The following is a 24,295-nucleotide window of genomic DNA, read 5'->3' as shown; positions in this document are numbered from 1 at the left end:
TACAGCAATTATCAGAAAAATAACATTGAAGGAAAAGTGGAAAACCAAATAAGCATGTCAAATTCACACTCCCTTTCTCTCCTAGAATGGACCTGCCCAATTCAAGCAAAGCTCCCCCATTTTCTGATGGTGCACTGCCCTCTGATTTGTGTTCAGTTTTTCCTAAATGACTTCACAGCACAAGAATTCAAATCCTTGCAAAAAGCGTAAAAAGATGAGGTAGAAGAAGCCTCAGGATATTGACAGAAGAAACACTTTAGCTAACTCAAACTCCTAAACTATTCCTCATTTAACAGCACTTGTCACACAAAACTGTTTATTTTTCTTACGTATTTCAAATAAGGCATTTTTTGCAGTTGACATCAACTTCTAAATGAGATAATTTAATACTGTAAGTAACTTAATACTGCATTGTCCGGAGAAATTTATTCCAAGACATTCCTTACTTTGACACCTAAACAGACTTTATTATATGCAGAAAAAAGCTCAGTATTATTTCTTGGCTGCCAAAGTAGACTGAGGCAAAAGATAGAATAGAATTCTCCCGTATAAACTTAAGGAAAATAGTTAACTTGCTTTATTGCAAACTTTCAGTTTTACTAAGAATGCCTTCATTTTATTAGGCCAAAGATCATAAATTCCATCTCCATAACAAGGTTTAGAATAATTAATTTTTCTAAAGATGCTCCAAAGAACAAAAATAAGAAACCTCACGTACTCAGCATACCAAAACTTCAACCCATCTACCTGATCCATCATAGCTAGAAAGTCACATTTAGTTTATGAACAAAATACATCAGCAAAGTATAAATCACACGATCCTTACATTCAAACCATTTTTGGACCCTTGTTAAATTTTCTTCTTTGTGGAGAATGATAAATAAAAACCATCCAAGTATAGTTTATGTTCTTTGTTTTCACGTGCCAAACCCTACCCAACAGCACACAAAACATACTCCTATCCTTGGCAGTTCATGAGATATCTATTACATTGCATATATAATGTATTTTACTCAAGTAAGCATAATTTTAGTAGTCACAATAGCAGAAGTGCTAGAGCTACAAAGCAAATGCTCTACACTATGTAGGTTCATGTTCAGTTGGTACTAGGCTCTAACGATTTGGAATTCAGGATATTTTTAAAGTACCAGATCTCTCTCACTCTCAGCATACAATACATATTTGCAGGATGAATATCCTCCACTATTGGATTGATGACATAAATGAAGCCAGTGACAAAAGTCATAAAGAAGCAAAGAGACATTATCTATTAAAAGCCATTTAATAAAATGTGCACAGGTGACTCAAAATCTGTAATTAAGATGTATGCAGATATTTATGTATTTTGCTGTATTTTCTGTAGAAGAAACTCCATTTGTAAGTTTAGATTTGGCTGTCCTCTTTTTGTCTTCTTACTGAATATTTTATAAGCTTCCATTTTCTTTTGCTTGTACAACCGCTGAGCTTCTTCCCTTTGTTGTCTTCTTTTTTCTGCTTCCTGAAGTTAAACAAATAGATATGATTAAGAAATAATTACACACTTCATAAAACTATGAAGCTGTCTATAAGCAGCAGAATTTCTTTTTGTAAAGATACTGGCAATTAGGTATTGTACTGACACTAGAAACACTATTACTCCTAAAAGCTTAGCCAGGACTCTGTTTCAGCAATCAAAACATATATTGCCTAAAGCTCCAAGAGAAGAGCGAAGTTTTCTTCAGAAGAACATCTTGCAATAATGTTTGTCACTAAAATGTGTACTACTTCCTTTCTGTGAAATGAGCTCCTTGACTTTTTTCCTTAAATGAGTGGCAAAAATTCCCACTTTCTCCTCCAGTGCAAGAAAGAGAGAAAGAGTCTGATCCAGCAGCTCCCATGTAAATGTCTTGCTAATCCAGATATGCTAACATACCGGCCACATCTGCATAGGACGAGCAGACAGGATATGGGACTTATCTGGAGCTGGAAGTTGCACAGGTTTGTGATATGAGGGCAGCATCCCAAGCAGCGTTACCCAAGGCAACTTAATTAGGACCAAACTATTAGTGACCCATCCTCTTCAAAGCAACACAGACTGATGTATTTACTAAGAGAAAAAAAACCAAAAACAAATCTTACCAAATTCTCAACTGTATGAACTTTCCATGTTGAGGGGACAACACACATGCAACCAAAACACTAATGGAGGCATTTGCACTATATGAATAATGATCATGATACCATGTTCAAATTTCAATCAAACAGCTTACAGCCCCTTCTCTAGTATTGTAATTTTAGTAAGTAATTTGGGCAAACATCCACAACAAGAAAGCTAACTAGCTTGATTCACTTGTATTATGTCCTATCAAAAAATGTGAGACATCACAAATCAGACTGAAGGATGATTTGTTCATTTGGATGATTTGCGTAACTTATTATCTGAAATGCTGGGCCATGCTGACCACAAAGGCATATGTTTCTGCAGAATGCCTAGAGAGAGGATAATTTATCAACTACGTTTTTGTTTCCATGGCATGGACAGCTTCTATGATGTACAAAAATAAGTGAAAATACTCCTTAATGTAAAAAATAAAATTAACCAGAAATAACATAAGAAAATAAGTCAAAATAAGTAGAAAGTAGGGGGAGAAAACAAGCCTACAAAGATAACATCTCTCCGTTCAGAATGCTTCACTTGTTTTACCATAATGATAATTAATATCATCCATCCTTTTTTTTGTTCTTTTTGAGTGTTTTTTGTTTGTTCGTTTTTTGGTTTTGTTTTGGTTTTGTTTTTTGTGGTTGTTGGTTTCTATTTGTTTTTTTGTTTGTTTTGTTGGTTTTGTTTTTTTTTAGATCAGAGTAGCATCAACTCTAACCTACCTGTAATTCACTTCCTATCACAGAATCAGAATGTCAGGGATTGGAAGGGAGCTTCAAAGATCATTTAGTCCAATCCCCCTGCCAGAGCTGGAACACTTAGATGAGGTTACATAGGAAAGTGTCCAGGCAGGTTTTGAATGTCTCCAGAGAAGAAGATTTCACAACCTCTCTGAGCAGCCTGTTCCAGTGTTCTGTCACCTTCACTGTGAAGAAGTTTCTTCTCATATTTAAGTGCAATCTCCCGTGTTCCAGTTTGCACTCAATGCCCCTTGTCCTATCACTGGTTGTCACCAAGAAGAGCCTGGCTCCATCCTCATTATACTCACCCTTTACATGTTTATAAATACTAATGAGGTCACCTCTTAGTCTCCTCTAAGCTAGAGAGCCCCAGCTTCCTCAGCCTTTCCTCATAAGAGAGATGCTCAACTCCCTTAATCATCTTTGTTCCCCTGCGCTGGACTCTCTCCAGCAGTTCTCTGTCTTTCTTTAACTGAAGGGCCCAGAACTGGACACAATATTCCAGATGTGGTCTCACCAGGGCAGAGTAGAGGGGAATGAGAACCTCTCTTGACCTACTAACCACACCCCTTCTAATACACTCCAGGATGCCATTGGCCTTCTTGGCCACAAAGGCACAGTGCTGGCTCGTGGTCATCCTGCTGCCCACCAGGACCCCCAGGTCCCTTTCCCCTACACTGCTCTCCAACAGGTCGTTCCCTAACTTATACTGGAACCTGGCGTTGTTCCTACTCAGATGCCAGACTCTACACTTGCCCTTGTTATATTTCATTAAATTTTTCCCTGACCAACTCTCCAGCCTGTCCAGGTCTCGCTGGATGGCAGCACAGCCTTCTGGCGTGTCAGCCACTCCTCCCAGTTTGGTGTCATCAGCAAACTTGCTGATAGTACACTCTATTTCCTCATCCAAGTCATTGATTAATATATTGAATAGTACGGGTCCCAATACCGACCCTTGAGACACTCCACTAGATATAGGCCTCCAGCTAGACTCTGCCCCATTGACCACGACTCTCTGGGTTCTTTCCTTCAGCCAGCTCACAGTCCACCTCACTACCTGATCGTATGTAATAATTTTATTGCTGTTCAGCATACTGTTGCAAACATCCACTTAAGCTACCAACCAAAAGCTTACTGAAAGCAAGAACATTCATCTTACTTAGGCAGTTGTTACTTAACATTTGTATTTCTTCTGACCTCTACTAAGTCTTAGGTTTTTTTTATACAGTGTGGAGGCCAAAACTGTGCCTTTCAGCCTATTTCTTTACCCAAAATATATAACAGCAAATCCAGTGTTTGCTAACATATATGAGGGTAAGGTAGGTCGTCATCATACCAGTATTCCACATGAATGATTACTGTTATTGTGGCACTGAGCTACTGCTCGTTTTGCCTAAATATCTTCAGTAAGACCAAAGATGCTAATACCTCCCTTCAGGCAACTTTTACATGCTGCTAAACGAAAAATCCTTGCAGCCTTGCTGGGTTATTGTTTGTTTCTATTTCCTCTAAATAAGATGGCCATTACATTCATTTCTGTTAGCATGATCTGTATCTAATATTCAAAAAAGCAGCTCCCAGCTGAACAACGATGTAACTCACCCAGAATCATGGATCAGCTTGCATACCGAAGAAAAAATATGTTTTAACCAGCTATAAGTTTATGCAATATTTATACAGTAGTTAGTGAAATTTAGTTTGTCAGCAGCAAGTTACACAATTTCTACAATGTTACGTGTGTAATTTTACAATGCAAAGAACAATGCACTGGGAGATAACAAAATTAGTTAAATCAGGATGTTTTAAGGGAATAACTCAACTGAGTTATTCAACAATTATAACATTAGGATACACTCTACAAGAAGAATTCCGTTTAAATTAAAACAAGGGAAAAAATTACTAAAGATTTTGGTCATGGATACAATTACATTTAATTATTTCACTGTTGGTCAAAGCAGATAAAAGGTAAAATGAAGACTGCATTATGGTACCATCATAAAAAAATAGGATAGATATTTCATTTTTCATCACAAGATTATGGTATTGTTATTCCTTCCCCTTCTACAATATTTAAGAAGTCTAGTATAATCCACTGGGATACACAGATCAAGCTCAAAGCTTTTCTTGATGTACCAACATAAAAAAATCCCGCTAACAGTCACTGCAAAACAAAACAGTAAGAACAAAGAGAATGATAACTCTGAACACCTGCATGTCTGAATATCACTGTCAAGTTGAAAAAGAATAACCAACACCTGTGTTCCCATCCTATGGTCCTATTTGGGACTGACAGATAAAAATGATATTAATCTAGTCTTCATCTACAATCAAGAAAGATCTCCATTTAAGATTTACCTCTTTCTTTCTAGCACGCTCAGCCTGTATTTTCTCATACTCTTCTTTTGCCTTCTGATTGGATGTTTTCTTCTTAGACCTCCCTTCAGTTATAACCGACCTGTAAGAAAAAGTACATGTACTTCAGATATGGACTGTCATCAAGCCAACATAACCATCCATTCCTCAGCCACTGCAGAATCGGAGCGTAGTCTTCCACTCTTCTACTGTTTTTCATATATTTGTGGAAGTTAATTAGAAATACAGATTTCAAAAGGCTTGTCCTTCTGCACTGAATGGATACCCAATTGCACCACTCTTACATGATAGCCAACACATCACACGTAATGTAGTGAGCAGCTCGCATGAAAACATAGCAAACTAAACTCCTCCAATGCTGAGCATACTGAAGACCGGACTGTACACAACTTTCAGCAACATATACACCTATCTGCTGGATCTTCACATGGATGATGTTTCATGAAGTTTAAAAAATGCCTAAAAGAGGTTTTTTTTCCCCACCATCTGAGCTCTTCAGAGCTAGAAAAACTGAACCACTAGCTTAGAGCTGTATTATCTCTTTCTAGTTCTGACATATGGATGCAACTGCAGAGACAGGAAGGCAGGCAGCTGCTAGCAGACTGTCTGCCACAGAGTCAGCCTGACACAGCAAGGTGAAAAAGGTGAGTAGTAACAAAGCCTTTCCAAAAGTTTCTTCTTGAAGGAGAGGGAATATTACTGTCCTTAATGTTTTGAAATTAGGAACTCAAATTATGTTCTTTCCAAATTTCAGTATAAAAAACTGCCCAGTTATCTTTCACCACAAAAACAGGATAAGAACACAAGTGCCGTTTACTGTCGCACTACTTTGAGTGGATTTTTCTGGTTATTTAGCTCTAAATTATTGTTTTTTCTGATTCACCATAAAGCCATTACATAAACAGTGCGATAGCAAAACCACTCCATATTTGAAAAATATAAGCCTTGCTATATATTTGATAACTGTTCACAAAATAAGTTTCTGATTACTCTATTACCCACACTACAAAAAGTTGAAAACTAGCCATCATCATCTGGGAGATTTCAGACAGATGATCAAAAAGGAAAAATAACGTAATTTCTCATACTTTCATTCAGAAATACCACTCTTTTACGAAAAAAAAATCTTTGCTTTATTCTCATCTCCATCTTGTGGCAATACTGTGTAATGACACACTATCTCAAGTACAAAATTACTTCAACTGCAATGCATGCTAAAAAGAGAATTATCTAACCAAAATCTTCTTTTACATTCCCATACAACACTGAAGTGCATCTAAGCATCACACCACCTCACAGATTACCAGTCACATTTTTGCAGAATTACTAATTCTGCATTACAATCACAATGACCATAGTTTAAACAAAATTAAAAACCCCTTTGGTTTAAAGGAAAACATCAGTCCTATTTCAGACACCCCCATGAATTAACTCCCCATTCCAGACAAAACTGTACTTTTCTCCCAGTGGTAGGCTTAGACCTGACTGACTTTCCCAATCTCCTGAATGTTCTTCCCAGGAAAGTTACATGTAGACATATCTTGGAATTCAAAGATGTGTGACACTCCTTCTACTGAGGACAAAAGGACTATCTCAAACCATCGTACTTGAATGCTCTTTAAAAAATTCTGCCATGACGGTGACAGAGTGACTAGGCTTTTCATTTTACTGACATACCTAACCAAAATTTCAGGGGCCATTACTGTCACATAGGGAAAAAATGGTTTCAGTTGTCTGACATTTGTTAGACCACAAGTGAGAGACTCAATTTAACTTCTTACAGTTATTACAATCAAATTCAAAACAAACAAACAAAAAAACCCCAAACGCCACCAACAAACTATTGCAACATTTCTATTATTATTATTATTATTGTTATTATTACTTTGATCAAGAACACATCACTGCTGTAGCATTTTACTACATCCTCCATTTCATTTTTTTTTTTAAAGTTCATAGTTAAAACTCCCCCCAAACTAGCCATACTACAAAAAGTTAACTACACACAGTATCACTCATTCCAGTAGAAAAAAAGCGAGACAAGACAACACCTTGTCAAACTGGGAACAGAAAGATAATGCATAAAACGCTTCTGAACAGTGACATTAATTTAAAAATACTGGAATTCATTCAAAGGAACGCTCTGTAGACTCAAAAGCACACTACATGAAAAGCAGGTTCTTCTCTTTATAAATATGGTAAGAAATTGGTCACTGTTGGGCTGAACCCCATCCTTCAAGTACGATAGTAACTGTCATATTATTTAATGGAATCAAGCCCTAAACATTACCAATTTTGCTTTCTGATTTTGATGCAACACAACAAAATTGTGTGTTTAAATTTTTTAACAATTAGGAAAAACATTTAAGAACTAATGGTATAGGTTAGTAAAGCAAATCACCAAACTGAAGTCCATGTAAACTATAAGTGCTCAAACATTTCTTTAATGATGGAAACAATTACTTGTTTTTCAAAACCTATTTCAAAAACTTACTCCTCTGCTTTATTAAGTTTTTCTTCTGATAAAACTGCAGCATCTGGAGCCCTGCGCCGTTTCTTAAGCATTTCTTCCTCAGCCAAGTAAAGATGCTTCAAGTGCTCTGGGTAAGTATCAGTAAACTGATCATCCTGTTGTGAAGGGACTTTTCTTTTTTTCAATAATTTCCTGTATTGTCTTTCAACCTGTTGTTTTCTCCGAAATGCAAATCCTCGTCCTGAAAACACAGTGAAAAAGGTTAAACACACCTGCACTAAAGTAGTACCAAAATGTTTAACTGTTGCCAGGACCATTTTAATCCATTTTCTCTCCAAAATAAAAACAAACACTATTTGTGCTAGTTTTAATAAGGGCCAGACAAAAACCCAAGAAAAAAACACTGTTATAAATCTGCTCCCGACTGTCGCATTGCAGCTTGTACAGGTTTCCTGACAATTATCAACTAAACCATGAAGAGAACACGTCATTGCAAACAGGCTACTTAATGCACACTCAACATTATATACCTTTGTCAATGCCTTTCAAATCCAGTGAAAAGATGTATTAACATTTCACTTCTCTCCTACTTTTAACTGCTTCATAAACAACATCAAAATAGATTCCTGAACAGAGTCTCAAGAAGACACTGATAATAGTAGTACCAGTTGCTTAGTATTCTGCAGCTGCAGTGACACAGGAAAGACTCGCTAAATTGCTGTATTACACTATACAATTATTCCATTATAGCTTTTCAAACAAATAGTATTTTTGTTGCTACTACCTTCTTCCTACGCCTGTCCAGGAAGAGCTTTTCTAGAACTTCAGAAGTATACTACATCATAGAATGATTCAGCCTTAAAGAAAACACCAAATAATGGTTGTTTCAGCCTCAGTCATTATATAACAGCTTATCACAGAATCACAGAATGTTAGGGATTGGAAGGGACCTCAAAATATCATCTAGTCCAATCCCTCTGCCAGAGCAGGAACACTTAGATGAGGCTACACAGGAGTTAAGCATGGTTTTGTCCTAATATATTATTTTTATTGCATTAGTCTTAACAGCTACTGACTTTGACAATACTCATTAATAAAACAGTTCCTAAAAACAGTAAATCCAAATTGGTCCCAAATTTTCCTTTGATTCTTTCTCCAAAGTTGAAATTTCAGAAGAGTGCTGCAAGAGCCAATGCTCTTGCTTCTATCCATTTATTTTTACATTTGCATAACTATCTGTCAGTAAGCTGAACCTTTTTTCCAGATACATTTCTGTTTCAAATATAGAGCTTCACAGAAACTAAAAGTGAGTCCTAAAACAGAGAACTCACAGAATCTGAGATTGTTAGGGATTGGAAGGGACCTCGAAGGATCATCTAGTCCAACCTCCCTACCGGAACAGGAACAACTAGGTGAGGTTACACAGGAAGGTGTCCAAGTGGGTTTTTAATGTCTCCAAAGAAGGAGACTCCACAATCCCCCTGGGCAGCCTGTTCCAGTGCTCTGTCACCCACAGTGTGAAGAAGTTTCTTCTGATATTTAAGTGGAACCTCCTGTGTTCCAGTTTGTACCTGTTGCCCCTTGTCCTATCATTGGTTGTCACCAAGAAGAGCCTGGCTCCATCCTCATGGCTCATCACTACCTGCCCTGAGCATGCGACCACAGAGCAGTCTCTGCAATGCTAAGGTCCAGGAGCTGCAGCTGGACACAGGCTGCCACCAACCAACCCTGCAGCCACCAACCCTGACCCACCACGGAGCCACTTTGCCAACGACAGACCACTTTATAGACTGAAGCACAGGAGGTTCCATCCGAATATGAGGACTCTCTACTTTGAGAGTGCCAGAGCACTGGAACAGGCTACCCAGAAAGATTGTAGAGTCTCCTTCTCTGGAGACATTCAACACCTGCCTGGACACATTCCTGTACAATCTGCTCTGGTGAACCTGCTTTATTTAGCACATATGTTGGACTAGATGATCTCCAGAGGTCCCTTCCAACCCCAACCATTCTGTGACTCTATGGGTGTTTAACCGCTCCTCGGGCAGATGGCAGGAAGGGTCTCCAGGCGACACGTAGCCCCGCACTAAGGCAGCAGGTCTGGCCCCAGCCGGGCAGCCAGAGCGGAGCCACCTGAGCGGCCGCTGAGAGCCCGAGGGCCGGGCCGGGCCTTCTTCAGCGCCGTCTCTCCCAAAACGACGCCATCTCAGCCCCGCTGGGTCCAGTCGCAGCTTCCCCCGCCCGACTCACCCTCCTGCAGGCTGCCTACGACGTTGCGCAGCAAGAACGGCCTCCACGGCCGCTTTCGGCGGGGCTCGCGGCCCGTGGCAGACACATTTTCCGCTGCCGGCCCCGGCCCGCCCCGCCGCGCCGCCGCCATCGCTCTCCCGTCGCAGCGAGACAACGTCACCGAGCTGCGCCGCCGGCACTCGGCGCTCGATTGACCCGCCTTCGTATATACCGTTGGCGGCCCGGCCGGCAGCCCCGACCAGCCGAGCGCGGAGCCCAGCCCCTCGCGGCGCCATGTCGCGGCCGCCCGGCGCGGTGCCGCCCCAGCTGTCGCCGGCGGCGGCGGCGGGGACGCTGCGGCGCGTGGCGCGCTTCCTGGGGCGCGCGCTGCCGCTGTGCCGCGCGCACACGGTGGAGTTCTACACGCGCGGGCTGTGGCAGCGGCTCGTGGCGCCGCCCCCCGCCGCCGTGCTCGAGGCGCTGCGCGCGGGCGGGCCGCTGGCGCTGCGGCGCCCCCTGGCGGAGGCCTCCGGCGCCCCGGCGGCGCTGTGGGGTGAGTCGGGGCGGGGCGGGGGTCAGGGGCACCGCGGGAGGGACCTGAGCGGGCGGGGGCCCCTCCTCATGGCAGCGGCTTCTTTCCTCACTCTGGAGTCCTCCTTCCTCTTCACAGAATCACAAAATGGTTGGAGTTAGAAGGGACCTCTGGAGATCATCCAGTCCAACCCACCTGCTAAAGCAAGTTCACCCAGAGCAGATCACACAGGAATGTGTCCAGGCGGGTTTTGAATGTCTCCAGAGAAGGAGACTCCACAGCGTCTCTGGGCAGCCTGTTCCAGTGCTCTGTCACCCTTAGAGTAAAAAAGTTTTTCCTCAGATGGAACCTCCTGTGCTTCAGTCAGTGCCCGTGGCCCCCTGTCCTATTGTCGGGCACCACTGAAAGGAGTCTGGTCCCATTCTTTTGACACCCACCCTTGAGATATTTATAAATATTTATGACATCCCCTCTCAGCCTGTCTTCTCTCTGGTGACCAATGACAGAACCCGAGGGAATGGCAGAAGATGTGCCAGAGGAGGTTTAGGTTGAACATTAGGAAAAGGTTCTTCCCCCAGAGGGTGGTGGAGCACTGGAACAGGCTCCCCAGGGAGGTGTCACGGCCCCAAGCCTGACAGTGTGCAAGAAGAGACTGGACAACACCCTCAGACACATGGTGTGAACTGTGGGGTTGACCTGTGCTTGGACAGGAGTTGGACTTAATCCTTGTGGGTCCCTTCCAACTCAGGACATTCTATGATTCTACGTTTAAAATTATTTTCCTTTAATAAAACAAGAGAATTTCACACCACTTTGCTGAGCTGCTTTTTTCCCCCCTGCGCCTTTACCGGCTGCCTTTCTGCAGCCATTCCCACGTTCTCATTCCATTCATCTGCTTCAGCTGAAGCGACTTCTTTTTCATGCCTGTGTCTGCCCCCGAAGCGCTCATCTTCTGCAGGGTGACGGGGTGTGTTTGGAACCGTCACGGTTCAGATGAAGTATGGCCATGGTGGGAGGAATTGCTCTTCAGGAGGGTCTTGGTACTGACAGCTGTGACAATGGTCTCATTTCTTAAATTTCGTCCTGTTCGTTTAGAAATGAAATTAAGCTCCTAACTGTCAAACTCCTTTGCTGTGACTAATTTCTGAAGAGCAGAAGTAAAATTAACCAAAAAAAAAAACCCTCCGCATGAGTTGGAAAGAGGTAACAGTTAAAAGTCCTCCAAATGTTAAACCTCTGGAAATGTGGAGGACAGCTGGAAAAGGCTTAAACACCACTTTCCTATATGTCTGTAATAATGAATGTCTGGCAAAGGAAGACAGAAAGCAGTTTTATTTCTGACAAGACCTATTTAAGAAGCACTTCATATTTTTAGTTATTTCTGAGTAACTCAGGAGGAAGCCAGCTATGAAACTGTATTACTGAATTTACTGCAGTCCAAGTAGAAGGGAAACATACCAGCAATATGCGTTCAGGCAGAGCACAGAAATGAAGATAAAGCATCTGAAAGGTACATTATTTGAGGGGACTGAGCCCCAGCAAAGAGATCAGTTTCAAAATTAAAGGTAATATCTCTGAAAAAGGACTTAGCTGAGAAAAATCTGTATCATGCCAAAGCTTATGGAGTGTAGATAGCTCTTGTGTAGCCTTAGCCCTGAAATACCACATGAAATGACACGTGAGACAGAAAAGCTCATTGGGTGTAACAGAAAGGTCCACAAAAAGTGTAATATGGAGCTGTATACTTTTTGGCATAGAAGGCAAGCTAAGATAATGATTTGGATTTGAAAGAGATTGAAGAACTGTGAATTGCTACATCATTCGCAACATTTCTTTCTTGGATCTAAAGACCTCCAAAATATTAACTGCAAGATTCATTTTAAAGGCTTGAGATATCTAAGGGAAAAAAAAAAGGCAAGCCAACCAATCAAAAAAAAAAAACCAAACCAAAACAAAACAAAAACAACAACAAAACAAAACACCAGAATTTATTTGTATGTGTTAAAAGACACTGGATTATCAATTAACTTTGAGAGACAGGTGGAAACAAGACAGTGGTCCAGTCAGCAAGCAAAAGTGTTGGGAAGCAGTGAGGAAAAACTTTTAATGTTTTTGACAGGTAATGTCAGAGTCAGAAGCAATTTAGAGCAATGGGACATAAAATTACATGCAAACAGAGGCTGGAACTATTAGATGAAGTCATAAAAAAAAAAAACAGTAAAGAAAAAATTACCCTGATCTTACCTATTTCTATGGGATGCTGAAGTGATGGCCTGTAGAGTAGAAGGAGAATCAGGAAGGCAGAGTAATGTTTTGTAGATTTTAAAACTGGGAAATCATTTAATGATCTTTATTCAAAATGTGCATTGCAGAATCTGATACAGAAATTACTGGAACAAAAGACATGAGATATAGCTAAAATGAAACGTGTTTTAAAAGGGTGCGAAACCTTTGTGCTCTGCCTGAAATATAAGATTTCTTCTTGATTTCTGCAGGGATTATTTCTCCTCACTGGAAAAAAAAATAAAAAAAAAATATATATCTATATCTATATCTATATCTATATCTATATCTATATCTATATCTATATCTATATCTATATCTATATCTATATCTATATCTATATCTGTAGATATATATAATTGTCCTTTCTTTCTAACCTCAAAATTATAGTATGCAATTTAACATTTGGTAGGTTTTGAGACACTCTCAAAATTTCTCCAGTATCGTGACAAAATTGAAGGCATTGTAATGGAATGAGCATACGCTTGCTGATTTGGTGGTTCCTGCCTGGCTCATTTGACTGCATGGTGTCTGTCCATCCAGTCATATGACGCAAATGCATTGTCTAAATAGTAGAATATGAGTTTCTCAGTGAAGGTGACTGTGAACATCTACCTATATTTGAAAATTAATGCACTGTTAATCTGTATTAAAGTTAGGATTGAGAAATTTAATATTGTAGCTTATTTGAGTGCATTAGTACAACTTAATAATGTTAGAGATCAGAAACCACTAAAGATCTTGAAACCCAACATAAACAGAAATCACTCTTTCTTATATTCCCCTAAAATATTACATGGATGTGTGTTTGTTCTTCAAAATTGTCAGATATTTAAATGTTATTTATGTATACCTTGAAATGGATACTAAAAGGCTCCCATAACATGCTGTCATTAGTAGAACTGCCTTTTATTGGAGTGTGGCTATAAGAATAGATTTGTTTTGCATGGTCAAATGACATTGTGGTCATGTACTCCAAATACTTCAGTCAAAATATTTGTAAAATGACATTTTGATTTCACAAGGCAAAACCTTTGCTTCTTGAGAGTTTGAGAAGTTTTACATTTATACATGCACAATCCCCAAACTATTATGAAATGTTTTCTAGAATCTGTTCTAATAGGGATCACAAATTGAATTATATGGAAACATAAGCTACTTTTGACAGAATTTATCTGAAAATGTGAAGTTGTCAGTTCATGCTCACATAGTTCTGCAAACTTAAAAATAACATTATTGGAGATTGGCACAAAACTTATTCTGCCCACTATTTTATGTTACTATAGGGGTTTTGACAAATACATATACTGAACTGTAGTTTTAGAAGCCAGCAAGCAATAAATTACTATTCGGTTGTACAGTATTATATACAATAAGATAAGCATGTTATAGAACATTACATGTTCTGTAAATCAGTTTCAAAGAATATTTTCAGATGCTCCTCAGATGATGTTTCACCATAATGACCATATAAAGGGTGGAATCCTAGTTTTCAGTTGTACCCTACAGAAAAGTTTCAGATCCATTTTTAGATATAGAAAACTGTTTAATGTTTATGTACATCAAAAAGCTGACATTTACCATATTGCATCTTCTTTATCACGTCATAGCTGTAAATTGGACACAGGCACAGAAAAATCTGTGTTTAAGTATTTTCATATTTTACTGTAAATTACTGTTTGTAATATAATTCCAATTTTTTTGCATATGTTTCTTTCCTCTGAAAATTTATTTGCAACTGTATGGACTGACTGGTTAAAAGACATTTCATCTTACGATTTCATCTTATGAGCAACCAAAGTAGAAATATTTTGAGAAAACTAACATGTTTAATATTAATAGATAATACATAGGCAACTGCCATTCCATAGTTTGAAGTCATGCTTTGGATTACCTTAATGTTGTTGTTTTTTCTCTTTTAGTTAGCAACCTGTGACAACAATTTAAATTTGGTGGGAGTGTTGTTACAGATGATATACTAGTGATCTTGCACAAGATCCTACTAGTTCTGCTTGTGTTCTTCTATCAGAAAGCTGAATTCAGGGTTGTTACAGAATGTGGGTATTACTGCGTTTTATTTAAATGAGATTTGTAAGGAGTGTTAATATCAGTTATTCTGTCAGGTGATGAAAAAGTGAAAGCAGGCAAGCTTTGGGTTTACAAGCTTTTAATGAGTTCTGAAAAAGAAGCAGCAAAATCCGAATTTCAGTAATCAGTTTGTAACCAGGAAAGTTATGAAGTTTCAAAGTAAGTTGTATTTGTGTGATATAATGGGATCAGCAAGAAGTAAGGTGAAGATTGGGTTGCTAAATATTGTGAACTCAATAGATATATTATTTTACACCATAAAACCAATTTACTGAGTACACAGTTTTAATACCCAATAGAGTTCTCAATAGTAGTGTTCATGATTGTATCCCAAAGAAATGTAATTGTCTCTCTTTAAACTCAAAACTGAAAGGTTTTGGTTCTTTGGAACAATTTATCTCACTGACACTGATTTCTCTTACATGATTATGTGAGTTCGTTCTGAAGCATTGAGGCAGTTGTTTTCACTTGCATAATTTCCTTGAGAGAAATTTGAAAAATCAGAAGAAACAGTTTGAGGTTTGGGATGAGGATGGAGGGTCCATGGATTTTGACACTCCTGTTAATATGGTTGTGTGGGCGGCTGTTTTACTTCTTAGCATGGCAGGACCTGGTTTCACTTGATACCCGTTAATTTGCAGAATATTTACTTATGCTGTTGATCTTGGTGAGGTATTTAAAAGTTCAATGGGAAAAACAAGGATAAATTTCTTCAGGGTATAGGTTTCATCACTTTCCATATCAGTGTCAGGGTAGTGTGGTGTCAGATGGATATGTGCATGGTTGATGATAGTTTTCTTTTTGTACTGTAACAAATCCGTCGATGTAATTCACATTATGTTTATTTTCACAGTGATTCATAGAATTATAGAAAAGTTGGGGTTGGAAGGGACCTTCCAAGGTCATTTAATCCAACTCCCTGCATCTTCAACTAGATCAGGTTGCTCAGAGCCCCATCCAGCTTGGCCTGGAATGTCTCCAGGGATGGGGCATCTGCCACGTCTCTGGGCAACATTCCAGTGTTTCACCACCCTCATTGATTGTTGGGTGAAAATTGTCAATGAGCTATATAGTATACATTCCTTACAGAGGGGATGAGAGATACTGGTTTTGCTGTGTTTTGAATGATGGCAGGTGGTATAGAAGCAAGATGTTTCAGGTCAGTGGCGTTCTTGCATTGAGTCCTTTGGCAGATGCGAAGGGTTTGGCCATTACGGTATCCAAGAAGCTGATGTTGATCCAGTTTGAAGAAAGGTGTCTATAATCTTGGAGAAGAAATTGGTGAGAGTGCCCTAGCTTTCACTCCTGTTATAGCTTCAGTACAGTATTGGTGTAATTACCTAAGCAAAATATTTAACTTGTGGTAGCTTGTGCAGGCCTATCACCCGTGTGTGGGTATTTTTGCCCTTTTTTTTTAACTGTTGTCTGCTCAAAATCACTTTTCTGGATGAATACATAAATACACTGGCATGGACCTTGAAGAAACTTCTGTTGGACTGGGTTTGAGGTGGTAGGCAAGTCTGGTGCTTTGAAACAAACCTTTTCAGTATCTATTTTCATACCATGCCTTGGAGGGCTGGCAATTATATTGGCATAGCAAGTTTATTTCCAATGAAGGAAATGTAGTAAAACAAGCGTCTCACGTATCAAAATAGATATAGATGTTTATAGATAGATGTTTATAAATGACATATAGGTACCTGATTTGCCAGTAAAGTTTGCATTAATTTCTGCCTTTTGAACTAAACCAAATACATAAATGTAGTATTTGTGACATCTGTATGATATTCCAGGTGGTTTGTTTGTTTGTCTGCTTATTTCTACTAATGCTACAATGAAGGTTACATTAAAACAATTCTAAGCTGCTTAATTATTCTGAAAGAATGCATATATTAATACTTTTCATCAACAAAACTATCTTCTAATAGACTTCTGTGATGTAACATGTTTTCATGAACTTTATTGCTATCCTGTTATGTGGAAGAAGAATGGCAGTATTTCTTCTTGAAGCCTTGAGTATCTGATGTCAGTGTAATGATAGAAAGCATATTTTTTTCCAATGGTGATGCAGTTCAGCGTATTTAAAATATAAAGGTCAATGAAAAACAGGTAATATCCAGCGAGACATTTTGAAAAAATATTGCTCAGAAATCAAAATATATTTGATAGATATGTACTATACATGTATGGAAATGAAAATTATGAAAATAAATTTTATTTGGATATTTCTCCTGCATTACACTTAGATTAAATAAATATTTTGTAAAAGGATGACATTCTGATGTATTTTCAAAACTCCTTTATTTCATATAATGTCATGTCATGAAGAAAATAAATTAATTCCTGGGAAAAGGTTTTTACTTGACTGATTTTTGTTTTGTTTTGTCATACAGGATTGGCCAGTATATTTAAAAATGTGTACGAGTTGCTAAAAATATTTTGTGTTTCAGTGTAATGTGCCTCAATTTTCTAAAATAAAATAAAATTAAAAAAAACACCAAACCCCCACACACCAAAAACAAAACAAACAAACAAAACAAAACAAAAAGCAACCAAACAAAAACCACAAACACTCCAAACCAACCAACAAAACAAAACAAAACAAAAACCACCTCAAACCAACTTACTGGTCACTGAGGAAATAAGATTTGGAGATAAAGAACAACATAAATGTATATTTGAATGAGCTGAATTTTTCTGAAGTGTATTATACTAAATACTAATTCAGAGAGGTTGTGGTATACATGAAACAAAGTGGAGCACAACTTCTTATCAAGAAAACTAGATTTCTTCACCTGGCAAAACTGCTGAATGTGTGTCTGGTCAAATTATCCCTCTGCCCCTTTTGACTTAATGTCTCATCTGTATCGCTTTCTCAGTAATAATTGGCACATACTTGCTTGATGAGTCTCTTCTTAAACCTTGATATTTTTCTTGAGATTAATTATTTGTCCCTGCTGCATCAAACCTAAAGATTTCTATGTATTTTTACTGATTCAGGCACATTCATTTTGTGAATGTCTAAATTTTCTGGAACACTGTTCATTCCTAGAAGATCTAAAATAAGTTAAATGATTGCACATCCCTTAAAAATAAACTGTAATTTTTCTTCTTCAGCAATAACTCAAGCTGAGACAGTTTCTTTTAAGAACTCTTTGCATATGATTTACCCAGCAGAAGGCAAAAATAGTCTGTGTTTGTAGATATTCTCCTCTTTTTATCATTGTCGAAAATTTTTTGGGAAAAAAAAAAGCAATTCTACTATTCTGTCCAAAAGCGTTTGATTACTTTATGCCATTATATTAATCTTGTCTATTATTTGCTTGATTTGAAGGTATTTTCAGAAAGGAATTTTATTTGTCTTCAGTCATTTCAAAATGTAAACATAAGATTTCTTTTTTTTTCCGTAACATATCTTATAGAGGCACTGGAAAGCAAAATTACTCCTTCTGCACGAAAACTTTGCAGTTTTATTCTGGTTTAGTGTTTCTCTTCATTTCTGTTTTCCAGCAGCATGTTACACCTTGATCATTCATGCAGGTTCACTATCAAAGTTGCTGTATGTAAGTTCGAATAAGTCATTTGTAGAGAAAGCTACCTTTGTTTTTTCATTTTGTAGCAGAGGGAGGTACAGTAAGAAGTGCCATGCACACACTGAAACAATATTAATTCTGGTCATAGCTTAGACAATATTTTTTCTTTCTTAGGTCCAAAATTTGTTTGCTGGACTCACGCCTTTGTAGTGTAATACCATGAAATCTAATACGTTGACACTGTTGGGACTGTTTTCAATAAATTCTAATATATGCATGACCAGTAGTAGTGATCATGCAAGAAATTTAAGAGCATTAGAAGTGAGGTTAATACTAACATGTCTGTCTGTGGCCATGCAGGTGGGTAGGACAGGTTCAGGAAAGTCACTGTGCTAGGTATCCAGTTGCTCAACATCTACCCATGAGACACAAGGCAAACCAGGAGACATTTTCCAAATCTTTGTAACAATTTTGTTTGCTGGACTTGCTAGGTTTTGTGTATTTTCAAAGAATTACGAATATTTAAAAATTATTGGCAAAACTGTTTAGGATTCACAATAGTTTTAGCTAAAATTGAGAGGAATTAAACAATGCAAAACAGTCTCAGATTGAATAAATTATTCATACCAATATGTTTCACTTAAAAATACATTTTACTGAAGCATTTCATCCCGAGTCAAAATATGCATTGGAATCTAACTTTGGCTCACACCTGTTCGGTAATAAAAGTTAATTTGATTCTCCCGGCAGATTCACGAGTTACAAACCAGCTTGGAAAATATGTGAATATAGCGATTGTAAATCAAATCATTTCGTATATTGAACATCTGTATTTCTTAATATCTCTAGTAGTATATATTGTCAGATGGGAGTGTCTAGGAAATATATAATGAGCAAGTTTGCAAACAAAGAGAAGTGATAATGTTGACTGAATTCTCTTGTCGATTATACTAAAGTAGCTCTGCTAAAATAATAGATTTTTCCACATTTACACTGGTTAAGCTGAGAGCAAAATTCGAGCTCAGTTCTGATGAGGGAATACAGCTGAAGAAAAATAATGAATTTTCCCACTGGTGCAAGCAAAATAAATGGCTGTTTCTGTCTGATGCTCTGTATTTATTGCTTGTAGTTCTGTGTCAGCACTATTACAGAGATGTTAAGCTCTGCTAACAGAAATTATTTTCTTTTCCATACAGATGATGACACTTTTTCCAATGTATTTTGTAAAAACTCTGGGAAGCTTATCAATGTACATTTATTTGCCCTGGCTGCTCAGTATTATTCTTTTTCTAACCTTGGAGTGTGTACCCCATTAGAAGATGTGCTTGAAGCACTGAGAGGAGACAATCAAGGAACAACAGGTATATTTACATTTGTATTTAAATTTTTATTTTTCACTATAGGACCTTCAGAGTTTTGGTTTTGGAGGGTGTTGTGTGTGTGTCTTTGTTTGTTTCCCTCTATGTGCTTCTCACTTCAATTTTCCTGTATTCCTAGATAGTTTCTTCATTGCTTTTGTTTAGAAAATGGATTTTCTTGCTGAAATTTGAGCAGAGGGGCCACAGCATTCATTACCTATAGACTCTTCCTGAGATTCAGTTTTAAAGGGGATGAGATAGGCAAGCAGACACATCATTTTTTGAGATTGCTTCCTAATTCTCTTTGTTTTTCTTCTCCCTGAGCAGCAGGAATCATGGCTGCTATTCTTGCTTTTTTAAAAAAGTCTCACCCTAAAATCTAGCAACTGGTATTTTTGTTACATCTTGTGTTTCATAATGAATATGTGCTTTGGCATTTAGCTGAATGTGGCCCAATAAGTGTTTGATGTCTCCAAAAAAAAATATGTCATAAAACTACAGTGATTTCATTTTTCTATAGTTAAAGAAATTGAATTAAAACACTCTCAAGTTGGCATCAAGTTGGACTCTGGAAGTCTTGCCCCTTCTTACATTTTTTGTGTCAGATGATAAACTGGCATTTATGCCTACTTTGACTACTGTCATTTTCACTAAAAATGTGCTCCTCATGGTGTCCTCAGTCATTATAAATTTGTTATTGTCTTTCAGATTCCTCATTAATTTTTCAGAGACAGACTGAACAGCTCTTGGCCTTTGCTTTCTAGGGTGTTTTTTCTCTCTAACATGTTAAAATTCTGACTTTTGCTCCCATTTTCTACAGTGATTCCTTTCTAATTTTCCTGTTTTACATGGTTGACTCCTCAGTTTTCCATTTCTTCAGAATTGCTAAGATGCCATAGCTGAGATAGTTTTGATAGTTCGTTCTATATTGGTCTAAAACTATAAGTTTACTGTCTGACTTTTCTTTTACTATTAATTAATCTGAAGCCCTTTTGTCTTTTTTGAAAATGGCATGCTGATTTTCTTTTGCTTGCTTTTTAGCTCTTTTAATTTTTATGATGCTCTCAATTCCCACTTAATTTTCTGTAATTCTGTAGTTACACCTTGTTATACACATAGTTGAGGTCATACCTTGATTAGCTTTTGTAGACAAAAATGCAAGGATTAGTTTGTCTTTTTGTCATGCAGAATGGAACATCAGGAATAAGACAGTTGCTAAATATTTTAATTTGTGTCTTGCAGGAGTGCTGCTCGGTTGGGTAGCTGGGGCCTGGGTTTGTGATGTAGTAATTCTAAATCGTACTTCATAGAAAAAATAAAATGTATTCCAAATGTATACAACGGTATTATAATTCAAAACCTTTGTGTTGAATTGGCAGTAAGTATCAGTTAAACTAACTTAACTGAAGTTTCTGGTAATCATTTGGCAGAAGTAAAATACCAAATTATGGATTCATAATGTGCAAGTTGCCAAATGAGAGTTGTGATCTTTTAACTTTAAGCTATTTCAGATACGTTGGACTTAATTGCGTGTTTCAGAAAATGTATTTATTTCCTACATACTAAAGCTTGCAAATCAAGAGAAGTGTAAGTCTGAGAAAACAGGCAACTTTACGATGGCCTTGCTCTTATTCTGAAAAGTATGCATCAGGATAGTTCTGTTTATGTTTCAGATGGTTTTAATTCATTTTCTTGTTCTAAGACAAACATCCTTCTGAGCCTATTCCCACAGTTTGCGTACTTGCATACTTCTCTGACTTCTTCACCATCTTCATGTAGACATATTGCTCTCCTTCCTTGGAATAATTGGTAAGCACAAACATTTTAGGTGTATTGTGGATGCAGCTGCTCAGAATGGAGTTCTGACTCTAAAGGGCTTTCTCCATTATTTCCTAACGAAGTTCACTGTGGCCCTTGCTGCACCATCAGGTTTCTTGCACTGAGCACAAAGGATCCAGAAGACCCTGGCCCAAGGGGAGGAAGCCAGCACATACGGTTTCTTGTTACAGGGTTCATGTCTGATATAGGAAGTGAGGGCTGCTAGAGTATTTGATTAAGACTACTGTCTACCTTAGCCGTGTGTATATGGCCAAGATAATAGTCATGCAGTGACTGTTAATAAACCCGTTGTTAAATTCCACATACTGGAACATGTGAGGCAGACAGAATCAGTCTTCCTCAATGGCTTTCTTTTTAGCATATGGTTATCCCAGTCCCTCAGTCTGGCCTATGGAATTGAATCATAGTAGCGCAACTTCTATATAGGTGATGATGTCTGGTGTGAACTATGAATTTCATTTTTTATCTGGTGTCTCTGCATTTCCATAGGTAGTTGGGATGTAAAAACCCTGCATACTGCCTGAGGACAGACTTTTCAGAAGGGCCTGTTTCGACAGGACAAGGGGTAATGGTTTTTAACTAGAAGAGGAGAGATTCAGACCAGACATCAGGAAGGAATTTTTTACATTGAGCTTGGTGAAGCACTGGAACATGTTGCCCAGAGAGGTGGTAGAAGCCCCATCCCTGGAGACATTCAAGGCCAGGCTGGACAGGGTTCTGAGCAGCCTGATCTAGTTGAAGATGTCCCTGCTCATTGCAGGGGGATTGGACTAGATGACCTTTGAAGCTCCCTTCCAACCCAAGCTATTCTATGATTCTATTCTATCATTCTATTCTATCATTCTGTGATACTACCATAGGAGATCTTGGGCAAATCTGCATTAGCCTCCTATGAAAGTCTCTCCTCAATCTGTTCAGCTTCACAACTGAAGATGTAGGTGTAAATGACATTATAGAGTTGAAGCAGTTTTTCAAATGGAAAACAGCTACCTGTGCTAGGGGTTCACAATGTAAAGGAACATTTCAGTACTAGCTAAAACTAGTAACATTAAGCTTTCTTTTCCTCTGTTATATCCAGGTACTTCTGTGAAGTATTTGAACCCTGCTTTCTTTTTCCATCTCAAAAGGAGCTGGATCTCTAAATTTCTTATAGTTTTTTAAATTAGTATTTGTTCTACTTGCATTGGTTATACACATAATCAGGAAATCTGCATGCATAATTACTTGTTTCAATAAAATAATTTTGTGATAGCAAAATCAATTTACACAGTTTATTTAAAACTAGTATAAATTTGCAGCTGTCTTGGCGATATAAAACAGTCCTCAAATATGGTTTTCTATTACATTGTAATATGTCTCCTTGTTTTTCAAAATAATGTAAAAAGAACTATCAGAATTTTACAGAAAATGCAGCAACAGTAAAATTTATTAAAAATCCATAATTTTCTGTAAACAACATAATTTTCCCTGAGCTGAAATGTAAGTGGAGTGTTCATTCTGCAAAAAGTAGGAAAAAAAATAGTTAAGAAATTAAAATACTAAAGAAACATTAGTAGCTAAGATGATAAATACATATCTAGCATAAGCAAACTATGATTTCTTCTGCCTGGAACCTCAGCAGTTGTAAGTTGAGTCTTGTTACTGGAACTCCTTCCAAGTTTTAAATTCTGAATTTGTCTTAGGTGCTGTCTGAAATGGTACTTCACACAGCATTATGCTGTTCAGTCTTTTGAGTTCATACTATAGCAAAGAGTAAAAGGTGTGATGCGTGGCGACAGTTCAAAGTGGCAGTGCTACTTTGGGGAACACATGTAACTTTTATTTCTGTCAAGAAGTTAAATGTCCATTTCTTCCTCTTCCCGTTTTGCTTTTTTTTTTCCTTGTGAGTCTACCCAGATACAAAAATATTCAAGTAGAAACAAAAATGGAGAACTGGGTTTTCTTCTTTCATCTGAAATGCTTACAAATGAGGACTTTTTTAGGAGACAGTGGAGATCTTCACCATTTTAAAACTAAGGAGATTCTTTAGTGAAACGACAAATACTTTTTCCTGCTATTTGTTTTGTTTAGAAGTCTTTTAGTCTCTTTTTTCTTCTGTTAGTTCATAGAGTCTATATTTGATTTTAAGTATTGTCATGACAGTTTATTATAAAAACTCACGTTTAAGAAACAGATAGATCCTATGGGTTTAGCGAAAAATAGAGAAAACGCTAGGTTTCTCATGAGCTCCGTTCAATTCCCCACTCTCTTTTAAAGAAGTAACGTGCTTGGCTCTGTTCCCAGCATGATCTGATCAAGGAATGCACATGCGTTTTGCCTAATCATCAGTTTCTGGACAGATGAACACATACTGCGTAAAAAGCAGAGAATGGGAAAATATATTAATTTGCCTAGTCATGTAAAATAAAAAGTCTAGTTTTCTAGGAGCATGCTCATCTATAGCAGTCTGGTTTCTTTTATCCTCACTGAGATGTACAAAAATTTCCATCCATTTGACTAGGGCCAAGTGTCCTGCAGTGTTGGTGGCCTAAGAGAAATGTGTGGGTTTCATACAAGGGAGCAACTTCTGAGCTCCTCCTTTGGTTGGGTGATGTATAGATCAGCATGTGGGTGCCTGGTGTACTCCACGAGCAGTAAACCCATGGTAGAGACTCACTCCATCTCGTTAACACATTCTCCAGTAATTTTCTAATGGAAAGATGTAGCG

At 38.0% G+C, this 24,295-nt stretch overlaps 2 protein-coding genes across 3 annotated transcripts in view; one reads left to right on the top strand and one right to left on the bottom strand.

The window, feature by feature from the left end:
* Positions 1-562: 562 nt before the first annotated feature.
* On the bottom strand, positions 563-10,252 carry CCDC59 (coiled-coil domain containing 59). 2 transcript variants are annotated; one of them, XM_080360107.1, is made up of 4 exons: positions 9,977-10,139; positions 7,748-7,967; positions 5,236-5,335; positions 1,264-1,498 (listed from the first exon to the last, which is right to left on the bottom strand). In XM_080360107.1, exons 1-4 carry the CDS (start codon positions 10,104-10,106, stop codon positions 1,337-1,339), a joined length of 612 nt encoding a protein of 203 aa, XP_080216233.1. In that variant the 5' UTR covers positions 10,107-10,139; the 3' UTR covers positions 1,264-1,336. The 2 variants fall into 2 exon arrangements, with proteins under 2 accessions (XP_080216234.1, XP_080216233.1); XM_080360108.1 differs by lacking the exon at positions 7,748-7,967 and having other exon boundaries at positions 563-1,498; positions 9,977-10,252.
* The window catches only part of METTL25 (methyltransferase like 25), a gene marked incomplete at both ends in the record, with an annotated part of 63,718 nt that continues 49,672 nt past the window's right edge, over positions 10,250-24,295 (top strand). Inside the window, 2 exons of the mRNA XM_080360097.1 lie at positions 10,250-10,508; positions 19,588-19,752. Coding sequence (XP_080216223.1) covers positions 10,250-10,508; positions 19,588-19,752 — 424 coding nt within the window. The remainder of the gene's footprint in view (positions 10,509-19,587; positions 19,753-24,295) is intronic.

This window comes from Nesoenas mayeri, assembly GCF_963082525.1.
Source record: "Nesoenas mayeri genome assembly, chromosome: 1".
Classification (NCBI taxonomy): Eukaryota; Metazoa; Chordata; class Aves; order Columbiformes; family Columbidae; genus Nesoenas; species Nesoenas mayeri.
Note: the sequence above shows the minus strand (reverse complement) of the source record. Positions and strands in the feature narration are given on the sequence as shown.